A 15162-nucleotide genomic window follows, 5' to 3' on the forward strand; every position below is an offset into this window, starting at 1 on the left:
CATGCCCTCCAGCTAGGACAAACCAGAGTCTTAGATATAGACAGAGTTACGCAAACTGAGTTCACTTCATGGGGCTTCAGTCCAATTCAGTATTTTAGCCGTGACGTGGGCACCCCCTCCTGAGATACTTCCGGGTCCTACTTTTGTGTCGCTTTTGTGTCCCCCATAGAGTTATACTGTGACGCTCCATCGGACTAAATCTGAGACGAAAACAACCACGAAAGTCTAATTTTACCGCTTTTCCTCGCAACAACAAAGCTGCGCTGCTCTCCCAAATCTGGCTTGTGACAGGCCGTCTGCTCCCACACGGAATACTATCGCCATTTTATTTCATTGTGTCAACTAAATTCTCATTAATGCAAACTAGATTCAACATACTCAAGCCTGCAAACATTCTAAATATGCCCCCGAAATATTTTACTGAGCAAATGGACTGTTACCACCTTCAATAATAATTGATAATAATAGTATGCATAGAAATGCATTGGACTCAGGGCAACAGCCCAGCTTTAATGATCTTAAATCCCTTTATTTTAGATTGTTTTTGTAGTAATAGTACAAACATAAACATTAAAGAGACTTTAGTTGTTACTGTACAATACTTTAAAACAGTTGTCATGTTGCACACATGCTTAAAATAGCTCTTGTTTGAGCCGCCCTCGTTGAAAACAATATATTACCAACTCCAGCTTGTCTCAGTTCAGGCTGCATGAACAGTGCTCGAGCGCTCGGTTTCTCCGCCCCCTCAATATCGTAACTCTTCTATTAGATGGCTCTGGGACAAACATACCAAGGGTTAGTCAGTGACATCACATACCAAGGATACGTACGTGACGTCACCGTCATGCAGACGAGAGACAACGTTACCTTGCGCTGTTTATAAGACCATCAGCGCACACTGCTTTAGTTCAGTGTTGTTTTTCGTCGACTAAAACTAAGACGAAAAATGTTTGTCGACTACCTTTTTCCACTGACGAAAACTACATGGAAACTAAATGAAAACTAAGCTATGATGACTAAAACTAAGACTAAATATATTGACAATTTCGTCAACAGATAAAAAACTAGACTAAAATGAAAAAGGAAGGGACTAGTGGACAAGATATCGACTATAAGTCGTTTTACGATTAGTTGCATGCTGAAAATAGCAGATCTACAAGCTCGTTGTGAGCTTGTAGATCTGCTATTTTCAGCAAATCAGTCATTAAGGCGGCATCAAGGCCCGCCAAAAAATACATTTTAGTCGACTAAATCAGCCGTAGATTTAGTCGACTAAAACTGGACTAACACTAAAACATTCCAGGTGACTAAAATGTGACTAAACTAAATGGAAGCTATTCAAGAGACTAACTTCCTGCCAAAAACAACACGTGTATTGTTGTTGTTGTTATTTATTATATAACTCAAGACAACGTCATGTTTGAGGAACACAGACAAACTTTATTATTTGCTCTAAACGCTGAAAGTGACCTTTTGTTCCTGTGACATGACATTTTCTGTCTGCTAGTGTGTTGGTTACTGTTTACCCTTCCACCCTGTTTACCACCCTGTTTACCCTTCCACCCTGTTTACCACCCTGTTTACCCTTCCACCCTGTTTACCACCCTGTTTACCCTTCCACCCTGTTTACCACCTCTGTTTACCCTTCCACCCTGTTTACCACCCTGTTTACCCTTCCACCCTGTTTACCACCCTGTTTACCCTTCCACCCTGTTTACCACCCTGTTTACCCTTCCACCCTGTTTACCACCCTGTTTACCCTTCCACCCCTTCTCACAGGGGATTTACCCTTCCACCCCTTCTCACAGGGGATTTACCCTTCCACCCCTTCTCACAGGGGGTGGTTTACCCTTCCACCCCTTCTCACAGGGGGTGGTTTACCCTTCCACCCCTTCTCACAGGGGGTGGTTTACCCTTCCACCCCCTTCTCACAGGGGATTTACCCTTCCACCCCTTCTCACAGGGGATTTTATCAGACTGCAAAATAGGGACTTTTAAGTCTTTTAAACTGTACCTCTTTTTTGCTGGGGGGACCCCTTAGAACCCCTTCAAGGACCACTGGGGGGGGGGGGGGGGGGGGGTAAAGAAATGACAAGAACCACAGAAGAGATAGTTGTCGTTATTTTAACATTATTGTATTGGTCTTTATTTATTTTTGTAATTGAGATTCATTTATTTTCCTCTGTGATTGAGAACAGCTGTGTCCCTCCCAGCCATGCAGGGTTGATTTTGACAGCAGATTTTGATCTAGTTTTATTAGTCGTCCTAGTCTTTTGAATTCAATTCGGTTTTGGTTTTATTTGGTTTTAGTCACTCGTGCATTCATGTCTCGTAAAGTATAGTGGCAGGTCAATCTGCAATGGGTGAATGTCAGAGTTTAATTGACGTTTCTCCCCCATTCTGAATTCCTATATAGACCTTTTTTATATTGCGTCAAATAAGAACTGTGTTCCAAAAATAAACAAATGATTGGTTGATTGATTGATTGTTTTACAGTAAACGGAGTAAGCAGGCGTTTGCAGACTGGGCGCGACATGATGATGCTCAGGACAACTTCTGTGAGCTGGACGGTGAGACCACTTTTAAGAAGTGTTTTATGATTTTCATGTTGCCGTTTTAGAAAAGCAATGTCTCTTTTGGCTTATTACTTTAATTAACCCAAGTCTCTCTCTCTCTCTCTCTCTCTCTCTCTCTCTCTCTCTCTCTCTCTCTCTCTCTCTCTCTCTCTCTCTGTGTGTGTGTCTCTATGTCTCTCTATCAGATGAGACGTCCCCAGACTCGGAGTATGTAGACTTGTTGTTGAACCCAGAAAGGTTCACGGGTTATAAAGGACCTTCAGCTTGGAGGGTGTGGAACTCCATCTATGAGGAGAACTGCTTCAAGTGAGACACGCACGCACACACGCACGCGCGCACGCGCGCACGCACACACACTTGCTGCAAGCTGATAATATGACTCATTAGTCTGCATGGAGTATCCATTGAATGGGTTGAGTTGTACAAATATCTTGGGATTTGGTTGGACAACAAGTTAAACTGTAAACACCACATCGATGGAAGTTAAACTGTAAACCCCACATCGATGGAAGTTAAACTGTAAACAACACATCGATGGAAGTTCACGCTGAGTTTCTTCTATAGAATGAAGTCCTGCTTTTCTAAGCCCTTTGCTAGTTCCTCAACTCTGAGCAAACTTGACCCCTAGTTTCATGACTTGACCCCTAGTTTCATGCTGCATTGAGGTTCATAACCAACTCCCCCTATAGGACTCATCACTGTACTCTGTACGCCCCCTAGTGGCTGGTCCTCCTTAACGTCTATAGGACTCATCACTGTACTCTGTACGCCCCCTAGTGGCTGGTCCTCCTTAACGTCTATAGGACTCATCACTGTACTCTGTACGCCCCCTAGTGGCTGGTCCTCCTTAACGTCTATAGGACTCATCACTGTACTCTGTACGCCCCCTAGTGGGCTGGTCCCACTGATACCAATGTCCCACATAAGTTTATGAACATTGCATGTTTGTCCTGTTATTGACTTGTGTGTATTGTTACTGGCAGAGCTGTGCTTATTGTATCTCTTCTCTTGTCCAGTTCACACTGTGTAAAAGAGACTTCAGTCTCAATGTGGTTTTTGGAGAGGGAGGCAGGGGGGGGGGGGGGAGGGAGGGAGGGAGGCAGGGGGGGGGGAGAGGGAGGGAGGGAGAGAGAGAGAGGGAGAGAGAGAGGGAGAGGGAGAGAGGGAGAGAGAGAGGGAGAGGGAGAGAGGGAGAGGGAGAGAGAGAGAGGGGGAGAGAGAGAGGGGGAGAGAGAGGGGGAGAGAGAGAGAGAGAGAGAGAGAGAGAGAGAGAGAGAGAGAGAGAGAGAGATATTTAAGGGTAACTGTTGTATAATCTCAATATTACACAGAGGGTGTGCATTATCGTGATTATTGGGAACTCAGCTAAAGCCTCCTGACCACATCGCTGTCGTGCCAATAATCACAATAACGCACACCCGCTGTGTAATACTGCTTAATTGTGATGTTTGTAGTGTGTGAGGAGGATACACCAGGGTTACGACGATGAGCGTTCAGTGGGCTTCGTTAACGAGACTGCTCATACAGAGGGCTGGCTGCGTGCTGACTGACTGAATGAGCGCTTAGAGCGGTCTCCACTAGGTGGCGTGGTTGCACGTGACATTTTGTTGAACATCGCACTAACAATAGGCTACTAAATGTGTTCTCCCCTCAGGCCCAGGTCTGTGTACCGACCTCTGAACCCGCTGCATCCCAGCAGAGGTAAGAAACACTCGCTATCAGAGCTGAATGGCAAAGGGCAATTCCGGATTAACCGTTTTCTTATCTTAACCCATTTTGACCTGAGATCAGATTCTAAAAATGTCTGTTTGAAAATGACAGTTTTCTGAAAAAGCTATGTTTCTATGTCAGTCGTTCTTCAATTTTTCAAAAATAGCAGACCTACAAGCTCGTAGCGCGCCACTCGGTGGCGTGCTATGAGCTTGTAAATCTGCTATTTTTCAATAGCTAAAGCATAACATAATGCTAACACCAAAAGGGGTTCCCGCCGTGTGTGTGTGTGTGTGTGTGTGTGTGTGTGTTAAACATAGATGTAATGCTGTGTTTCTCTTTGTCTTCCCCCAGGTGATGATGATGGTGAGTATTATTATTATTATTATCGTCTCCGCCAGGCCCAAAGGGACTTTTTTTGTTGTCAGTACACCTACAGATGTTGTTGAGCAAATCGGTACACAGTCTCTCTATAGAGCGTCGCAGTCCCGCCTCCTACCCTGGACCAGGAAATGAAACCCAATGCATTTTTCCCATAGACATTTCTTAAAGTATTTATTTAAAGACGGTTACGCCGCGGACAAAGCCAACTCGAGTCGTGACAACTCATGACAACACAAACAATATTTTGGACCAAACAAATAATTACAAAGAAGAAAAACAACAAAAAAAGTGTTGTAACCTGCCGTTTTTGTCTTCTTTCTAATTATTTGTTTGGTCCAAAATATTGTTTGTGTTGTCATGAGTTGTCACGACTCGAGTTGGCTTTGTCCGCGGCGTAACCGTCTTTAAATAAATACTTTAAGAAATGTCTATGAGGAAAATGCATTGGGTTTCATTTCCTGGTCCAGGTAGGAGGCGGGACTGCGACGCTCTATAGTCGTTGAACCAAACGGGTCTTTCATATTTCTCATATTCCATCCTGATTGGCTCAGATGCCTCAAATCATGAACGCAGCGTCCGATAGCGGACATCACATTTCAGTTTTGGGTCACAGGGCTAAAATGTTAGGGTGACCTAGACAACATGGATTAGAACACATGTTATGATGTGTTGAGGTGTGCTGACTGATTGTGTTCCTGTTTTATCTGGGTTCATATGTTATGATGTGTTGAGGTGTGCTGACTGATTGTGTTCCTGTTTTATCTGGGTTCATATGTTATGATGTGTTGAGGTGTGCTGACTGATTGTGTTCCTGTTTTATCTGGGTTCATATGTTATGATGTGTTGAGGTGTGGTGACTGATTGTGTTCCTGTTTTATCTGGGTTCATATGTTATGATGTGTTGAGGTGTGGTGACTGATTGTGTTCCTGTTTTATCTGGGTTCATATGTTATGATGTGTTGAGGTGTGCTCACTGATTGTTTGTTCCTGTTTTATCTGGGTTCATATGTTATGATGTGTTGAGGTGTGCTCACTGATTGTTTGTTCCTGTTTTATCTGGGTTCATATGTTATGATGTGTTGAGGTGTGCTGACTGATTGTGTTCCTGTTTTATCTGGGTTCATATGTTATGATGTGTTGAGGTGTGCTGACTGATTGTGTTCCTGTTTTATCTGGGTTCATATGTTATGATGTGTTGAGGTGTGCTGACTGATTGTGTTCCTGTTTTATCTGGGTTCATATGTTATGATGTGTTGAGGTGTGCTCACTGATTGTTTGTTCCTGTTTTTATCTGGGTTGCAGGAGAGAGTTTCTACACATGGCTGGAAGGTAAGCATCTTCTATCCTTTCCTTATTTCCTTACCTAGCTTCCCTCCCTCTCTCTCTCTCTCTCTCTCTCTCTCTCTCTCTCTCTCTCTCTCTCTCTCTCTCTCTCTCTCTCTCTCGGTTCAATACGCCCTAATGAACCGCTGTCTTCTATGTCTAATAGGACTGTGTCTAGAGAAGAGAGGCTGATCTCAGGTCTGTTTCTATGTCTAATAGGACTGTGTCTAGAGAAGAGAGGCTGATCTCAGGTCTGTTTCTATGTCTAATAGGACTGTGTCTAGAGAAGAGAGGCTGATCTCAGGTCTGTTTCTATGTCTAATAGGACTGTGTCTAGAGAAGAGAGGCTGATCTCAGGTCTGTTTCTATGTCTAATAGGACTGTGTCTAGAGAAGAGAGGCTGATCTCAGGTCTGTTTCTATGTCTAATAGGACTGTGTCTAGAGAAGAGAGTGTTCTACCGGCTGATCTCGGGTCTGCACAGCAGCATCAACATCCACCTGTGTGCCGAGTACCTGCTGGACGGTAAGCATGACAACTATGTTTCTGCTGATTCATGCTAACAACATGGTAACATGCTACTGTGTTAACAGAGATGTGGGGTAACAGTTCGTTTTAACAGCGGGCAAGCATCTGCCGACACATCGGCCATCATCGCCCGAAAAGATGAATTATTCTTATCTTTTCAGGCGACGTTGCTCCGCCCACTTTTCGACCGTTCGCCTGCTATCGCTGGTTGTCGCCGGGTCCCATAGACAAATAATGCACTTGTGTTAACAGATAAGGCGTCGTGGGGTCATGCTAACATGCTAAGATGCTACTGTGTTAACAGAGATGTGGGGTAAGGCCCAGTGGGGTCATGCTAACATGCTACTGTGTTAACAGAGATGTGGGGTAAGACCCAGTGGGGTCATGCTAACATGCTACTGTGTTAACAGAGATGTGGGGTAAGGCGTCGTGGGGTCATGCTAACATGCTAAGATGCTACTGTGTTAACAGAGATGTGGGGTAAGACCCAGTGGGGTCATGCTAACATGCTACTGTGTTAACAGAGATGTGGGGTAAGACCCAGTGGGGTCATGCTAACATGCTACTGTGTTAACAGAGATGTGGGGTAAGGCCCAGTGGGGTCATGCTAACATGCTACTGTGTTAACAGAGATGTGGGGTAAGGCGTCGTGGGGTCATGCTAACATGCTACTGTGTTAACAGAGATGTGGGGTAAGGCCCAGTGGGGTCATGCTAACATGCTACTGTGTTAACAGAGATGTGGGGTAAGGCCCAGTGGGGTCATGCTAACATGCTACTGTGTTAACAGAGATGTGGGGTAAGGCCCAGTGGGGTCATGCTAACATGCTACTGTGTTAACAGAGATGTGGGGTAAGGCCCAGTGGGGTCATGCTAACATGCTACTGTGTTAACAGAGATGTGGGGTAAGGCCCTGTGGGGTCATGCTAACATGCTACTGTGTTAACAGAGATGTGGGGTAAGGCCCAGTGGGGTCATGCTAACATGCTACTGTGTTAACAGAGATGTGGGGTAAGGCCCTGTGGGGTCATGCTAACATGCTACTGTGTTAACAGAGATGTGGGGTACGGCGTCGTGGGGTCATGCTAACATGCTACTGTGTTAACAGAGATGTGGGGTAAGGCCCAGTGGGGTCATGCTAACATGCTACTGTGTTAACAGAGATGTGGGGTAAGGCCCAGTGGGGTCATGCTAACATGCTACTGTGTTAACAGAGATGTGGGGTAAGGCCCAGTGGGGTCATGCTAACATGCTACTGTGTTAACAGAGATGTGGGGTAAGGCCCAGTGGGGTCATGCTAACATGCTACTGTGTTAACAGAGATGTGGGGTAAGGCCCAGTGGGGTCATGCTAACATGCTACTGTGTTAACAGAGATGTTGGGTAAGGCCCAGTGGGGTCATGCTAACATGCTACTGTGTTAACAGAGATGTGGGGTAAGGCGTCGTGGGGTCCTAACGTTCAGGAGTTCAGGAGCCGTTTCGACCCAGCCGAGACGAAGGGAGAAGGAACCCGCCGCCTCAAGAACCTCTACATCCTGTACCTGATAGAGCTACGAGCTCTGTCCAAGGTTATTATTATTATTAGTATTATTGTTGTTGTTGTTGTTACTTAACCAATTCTGGACGGGAACCCCTTTTGGTGTTTTAAGCATTATGTTATACTTTAGCTATTGAAAAATAGCAGATCTACAAGCTTTTTCATATTCCACCAACATTGCTGGCTGACAATATCCTACCCGACCTGGCGGTGACCTGACCTGACCTCTGAGGATAACCTACCTGACCTGCCCTGCCCTGCCCTGCCCTGACCTGACCTGACCTGACCTGACCTGACCTGTGCTCCGAGGATAACCTACCTGACCTGGCGGAGACCTGACCTGTGCTCTTAACGTTTTATTTCCTCCGTCCACCAGGTGGCGCCGTACTTTGACCGAGCCTTCATCAACCTGTACACCGGCAACGGTCCAGAAGACACCGCCACCAAGGAGCAGCTGCTGCTCTTCTTTAACGAAACCAAGTAAGACCTTTGAAACGTGAAGCGAGGAACGCAGGCGTTGTTCCCTGGATCAACGACAGGTCTGCTCCAGGCCTGGATCAACGACAGGTCTGCTCCAGGCCTGGATCAACGACAGGTCTGCTCCAGGCCTGGATCAACGACAGGTCTGCTCCAGGCCTGGATCAACGACAGGTCTGCTCCAGGCCTGGATCAACGACAGGTCTGCTCCAGGCCTGGATCAACGACAGGTCTGCTCCAGGCCTGGATCAACGACAGGTCTCCTCCAGGTCTGTTCAAGAGGGGCGCAACAACGCAAGCGTTAAAAAAAAGCTTAAACAGAATCCAGGTCTGGTGAGTCGCGGGGGGCGTGTGCACGTAACGAGCATGCGCGCAACAAATTCACGGGACCGCGCTCACGTAAACACGCTTGCGTTGTCGCACCGCGACTTCTCTGCGCAAAAAACGCAGGTCTCATTGGAAATGAACTATAAGCGAGTTAAATCACCCTTAGGAATGGAGCTCGTTATTTCTTATTGATAACGAGCACCTTATCGGGCTTATCGAGCCCACTATGGAACAACTTGCTTATGAAGGAAGCATGAGTTCAAGTCCGTTGCTCTCCCCAGGTTGGCGGAGGGTGTGTACAGCCCAGGATCACATTAGATAATTGACACAGGGGTGAAAAATTGTTTACAAAATCGTGGGATAAAAATTATAATTTAAAAAAAAGAAAAAATACAGTACTTTTCTAACAGACCGAAGGCAATTGACCTTTTTACTTTTAGAATATTATATTTAGAATTAGAATTATATATATTTTCTATTTCATATTTATAACATTGTGTCCATGGTGTTGTGTTTCAGAGCGTAACCCCATGCACTTTGATAACACTGTGTCCATGGTGTTGTGTTTCAGAGCGTAACCCCATGCACTTTGATAACACTGTGTCCATGGTGTTGTGTTTCAGAGCGTAACCCCATGCACTTTGATAACACTGTGTCCATGGTGTTGTGTTTCAGAGCGTTCCCCCATGCACTTTGATAACACTGTGTCCATGGTGTTGTGTTTCAGAGCGTAACCCCATGCACTTTGATAACACTGTGTCCATGGTGTTGTGTTTCAGAGCGTAACCCCATGCACTTTGATAACATTGTGTCCATGGTGTTGTGTTTCAGAGCGTAACCCCATGCACTTTGATAACACTGTGTCCATGGTGTTGTGTTTCAGAGCGTAACCCCATGCACTTTGATAACACTGTGTCCATGGTGTTGTGTTTCAGAGCGTAACCCCATGCACTTTGATAACACTGTGTCCATGGTGTTGTGTTTCAGAGCGTAACCCCATGCACTTTGATAACACTGTGTCCATGGTGTTGTGTTCCAGAGCGTTCCCCATGCACTTTGATAACACTGTGTCCATGGTGTTGTGTTTCAGAGCGTTCCCCATGCACTTTGATAACACTGTGTCCATGGTGTTGTGTTTCAGAGCGTAACCCCATGCACTTTGATAACATTGTGTCCATGGTGTTGTGTTTCAGAGCGTAACCCCATGCACTTTGATAACACTGTGTCCATGGTGTTGTGTTTCAGAGCGTAACCCCATGCACTTTGATAACACTGTGTCCATGGTGTTGTGTTTCAGAGCGTAACCCCATGCACTTTGATAACACTGTGTCCATGGTGTTGTGTTTCAGAGCGTTCCCCATGCACTTTGATAACATTGTGTCCATGGTGTTGTGTTTCAGAGCGTTCCCCATGCACTTTGATAACACTGTGTCCATGGTGTTGTGTTTCAGAGCGTTCCCCATGCACTTTGATAACACTGTGTCCATGGTGTTGTGTTTCAGAGCGTTCCCCATGCACTTTGATAACATTGTGTCCATGGTGTTGTGTTTCAGAGCGTTCCCCATGCACTTTGATAACACTGTGTCCATGGTGTTGTGTTTCAGAGCGTTCCCCATGCACTTTGATAACACTGTGTCCATGGTGTTGTGTTTCAGAGCGTAACCCCATGCACTTTGATAACACTGTGTCCATGGTGTTGTGTTTCAGAGCGTAACCCCATGCACTTTGATAACATTGTGTCCATGGTGTTGTGTTTCAGAGCGTAACCCCATGCACTTTGATAACACTGTGTCCATGGTGTTGTGTTTCAGAGCGTTCCCCATGCACTTTGATAACACTGTGTCCATGGTGTTGTGTTTCAGAGCGTTCCCCATGCACTTTGATAACACTGTCCATGGTGTTGTGTTTCAGAGCGTTCCCCATGCACTTTGATAACATTGTGTCCATGGTGTTGTGTTTCAGAGCGTTCCCCATGCACTTTGATAACACTGTGTCCATGGTGTTGTGTTTCAGAGCGTAACCCCATGCACTTTGATAACACTGTGTCCATGGTGTTGTGTTTCAGAGCGTTCCCCATGCACTTTGATAACACTGTCCATGGTGTTGTGTTTCAGAGCGTTCCCCATGCACTTTGATAACACTGTGTCCATGGTGTTGTGTTCCAGAGCGTTCCCCATGCACTTTGATAACATTGTGTCCATGGTGTTGTGTTTCAGAGCGTTCCCCATGCACTTTGATAACACTGTGTCCATGGTGTTGTGTTTCAGAGCGTTCCCCATGCACTTTGATAACACTGTGTCCATGGTGTTGTGTTTCAGAGCGTTCCCCATGCACTTTGATAACACTGTGTCCATGGTGTTGTGTTTCAGAGCGTAACCCCATGCACTTTGATAACACTGTGTCCATGGTGTTGTGTTTCAGAGCGTTCCCCATGCACTTTGATATGATAACACTGTGTCCATGGTGTTGTGTTTCAGAGCGTAACCCCATGCACTTTGATAACATTGTGTCCATGGTGTTGTGTTTCAGAGCGTTCCCCATGCACTTTGATAACACTGTGTCCATGGTGTTGTGTTTCAGAGCGTAACCCCATGCACTTTGATAACATTGTGTCCATGGTGTTGTGTTTCAGAGCGTAACCCCATGCACTTTGATAACACTGTGTCCATGGTGTTGTGTTTCAGAGCGTAACCCCATGCACTTTGATAACACTGTGTCCATGGTGTTGTGTTTCAGAGCGTAACCCCATGCACTTTGATAACACTGTGTCCATGGTGTTGTGTTTCAGAGCGTTCCCCATGCACTTTGATAACACTGTGTCCATGGTGTTGTGTTTCAGAGCGTTCCCCATGCACTTTGATAACACTGTGTCCATGGTGTTGTGTTTCAGAGCGTAACCCCATGCACTTTGATATGATAACACTGTGTCCATGGTGTTGTGTTTCAGAGCGTAACCCCATGCACTTTGATAACACTGTGTCCATGGTGTTGTGTTTCAGAGCGTTCCCCATGCACTTTGATAACACTGTGTCCATGGTGTTGTGTTTCAGAGCGTAACCCCATGCACTTTGATATGATAACACTGTGTCCATGGTGTTGTGTTTCAGAGCGTAACCCCATGCACTTTGATAACACTGTCCATGGTGTTGTGTTTCAGAGCATAACCCCATGCACTTTGATATGATAACACTGTGTCCATGGTGTTGTGTTTCACAGCGTAACCCCATACACTTTGATATGATAACACTGTGTCCATGGTGTTGTGTTTCACAGCGTAACCCCATGCACTTTGATAACACTGTGTCCATGGTGTTGTGTTTCAGAGCGTAACCCCATGCACTTTGATAACATTGTGTCCATGGTGTTGTGTTTCAGAGCGTAACCCCATGCACTTTGATAACACTGTGTCCATGGTGTTGTGTTTCAGAGCGTAACCCCATGCACTTTGATAACATTGTGTCCATGGTGTTGTGTTTCAGAGCGTAACCCCATGCACTTTGATATGATAACACTGTGTCCATGGTGTTGTGTTTCAGAGCGTAACCCCATGCACTTTGATAACATTGTGTCCATGGTGTTGTGTTTCAGAGCGTAACCCCATGCACTTTGATAACACTGTGTCCATGGTGTTGTGTTTCAGAGCATAACCCCATGCACTTTGATATGATAACACTGTGTCCATGGTGTTGTGTTTCACAGCGTAACCCCATACACTTTGATATGATAACACTGTGTCCATGGTGTTGTGTTTCACAGCGTAACCCCATGCACTTTGATAACACTGTGTCCATGGTGTTGTGTTTCAGAGCGTAACCCCATGCACTTTGATAACACTGTGTCCATGGTGTTGTGTTTCAGAGCGTAACCCCATGCACTTTGATAACACTGTGTCCATGGTGTTGTGTTTCAGAGCGTAACCCCATGCACTTTGATATGATAACACTGTGTCCATGGTGTTGTGTTTCAGAGCGTAACCCCATGCACTTTGATAACATTGTGTCCATGGTGTTGTTTCAAAGCGTAACCCCATGCACTTTGATATGATAACACTGTGTCCATGGTGTTGTGTTTCACAGCGTAACCCCATACACTTTGATATGATAACACTGTGTCCATGGTGTTGTGTTTCACAGCGTAACCCCATGCACTTTGATAACACTGTGTCCATGGTGTTGTGTTTCAGAGCGTAACCCCATGCACTTTGATAACATTGTGTCCATGGTGTTGTGTTTCAGAGCGTAACCCCATGCACTTTGATAACACTGTGTCCATGGTGTTGTGTTTCAGAGCGTTCCCCATGCACTTTGATAACACTGTGTCCATGGTGTTGTGTTTCAGAGCGTTCCCCATGCACTTTGATAACACTGTGTCCATGGTGTTGTGTTTCAGAGCGTTCCCCATGCACTTTGATATCATTGTGTCCATCGTGTTGTGTTTCAGAGCGTAACCCCATGCACTTTGATAACACTGTGTCCATGGTGTTGTGTTTCAGAGCGTTCCCCATGCACTTTGATAACACTGTGTCCATGGTGTTGTGTTTCAGAGCGTAACCCCATGCACTTTGATAACACTGTGTCCATGGTGTTGTGTTTCAGAGCGTAACCCCATGCACTTTGATAACACTGTGTCCATGGTGTTGTGTTTCAGAGCGTAACCCCATGCACTTTGATAACATTGTGTCCATGGTGTTGTGTTTCAGAGCGTAACCCCATGCACTTTGATAACACTGTGTCCATGGTGTTGTGTTTCAGAGCGTTCCCCATGCACTTTGATAACACTGTGTCCATGGTGTTGTGTTTCAGAGCGTTCCCCATGCACTTTGATAACACTGTGTCCATGGTGTTGTGTTTCAGAGCGTTCCCCATGCACTTTGATAACACTGTGTCCATGGTGTTGTGTTTCAGAGCGTAACCCCATGCACTTTGATAACATTGTGTCCATGGTGTTGTGTTTCAGAGCGTAACCCCATGCACTTTGATAACATTGTGTCCATGGTGTTGTGTTTCAGAGCGTTCCCCATGCACTTTGATAACACTGTGTCCATGGTGTTGTGTTTCAGAGCGTAACCCCATGCACTTTGATAACACTGTGTCCATGGTGTTGTGTTTCAGAGCGTTCCCCATGCACTTTGATAACACTGTCCATGGTGTTGTGTTTCAGAGCGTTCCCCATGCACTTTGATAACATTGTGTCCATGGTGTTGTGTTTCAGAGCGTTCCCCATGCACTTTGATAACACTGTGTCCATGGTGTTGTGTTTCAGAGCGTTCCCCATGCACTTTGATAACACTGTGTCCATGGTGTTGTGTTTCAGAGCGTTCCCCATGCACTTTGATAACACTGTCCATGGTGTTGTGTTTCAGAGCGTAACCCCATGCACTTTGATAACACTGTGTCCATGGTGTTGTGTTTCAGAGCGTTCCCCATGCACTTTGATAACACTGTGTCCATGGTGTTGTGTTTCAGAGCGTAACCCCATGCACTTTGATAACATTGTGTCCATGGTGTTGTGTTTCAGAGCGTTCCCCATGCACTTTGATAACACTGTGTCCATGGTGTTGTGTTTCAGAGCGTTCCCCATGCACTTTGATAACACTGTGTCCATGGTGTTGTGTTTCAGAGCGTAACCCCATGCACTTTGATAACACTGTGTCCATGGTGTTGTTTCAGAGCGTAACCCCATGCACTTTGATAACACTGTGTCCATGGTGTTGTGTTTCAGAGCGTAACCCCATGCACTTTGATAACACTGTGTCCATGGTGTTGTGTTTCAGAGCGTAACCCCATGCACTTTGATAACACTGTGTCCATGGTGTTGTGTTTCAGAGCGTAACCCCATGCACTTTGATAACATTGTGTCCATGGTGTTGTGTTTCAGAGCGTAACCCCATGCACTTTGATAACACTGTGTCCATGGTGTTGTGTTTCAGAGCGTTCCCCATGCACTTTGATAACACTGTGTCCATGGTGTTGTGTTTCAGAGCGTTCCCCATGCACTTTGATAACACTGTGTCCATGGTGTTGTGTTTCAGAGCGTTCCCCATGCACTTTGATAACACTGTGTCCATGGTGTTGTGTTTCAGAGCGTAACCCCATGCACTTTGATAACATTGTGTCCATGGTGTTGTGTTTCAGAGCGTTCCCCATGCACTTTGATAACACTGTGTCCATGGTGTTGTGTTTCAGAGCGTTCCCCATGCACTTTGATAACACTGTGTCCATGGTGTTGTGTTTCAGAGCGTAACCCCATGCACTTTGATAACACTGTGTCCATGGTGTTGTTTCAGAGCGTAACCCCATGC

At 45.6% G+C, this 15162-nt stretch overlaps 1 protein-coding gene across 1 annotated transcript in view; it reads left to right on the forward strand.

The window, feature by feature from the left end:
• LOC306922163 (ERO1-like protein beta) overlaps positions 1–15162 on the forward strand; it is a 53078-nt gene that overhangs the window by 20856 nt on the left and 17060 nt on the right. The window contains exons 5-12 of the mRNA XM_079499559.1: positions 2497–2570; positions 2762–2882; positions 4231–4277; positions 4641–4652; positions 5973–5999; positions 6425–6517; positions 7946–8088; positions 8434–8537. Coding sequence (XP_079355685.1) covers positions 2497–2570; positions 2762–2882; positions 4231–4277; positions 4641–4652; positions 5973–5999; positions 6425–6517; positions 7946–8088; positions 8434–8537 — 621 coding nt within the window. The remainder of the gene's footprint in view (positions 1–2496; positions 2571–2761; positions 2883–4230; positions 4278–4640; positions 4653–5972; positions 6000–6424; positions 6518–7945; positions 8089–8433; positions 8538–15162) is intronic.

The sequence above is a fragment of the Electrona antarctica genome, assembly GCF_951216825.1.
Source record: "Electrona antarctica genome assembly, chromosome: 4".
In the NCBI taxonomy this organism is placed as follows: domain Eukaryota; kingdom Metazoa; phylum Chordata; class Actinopteri; order Myctophiformes; family Myctophidae; genus Electrona; species Electrona antarctica.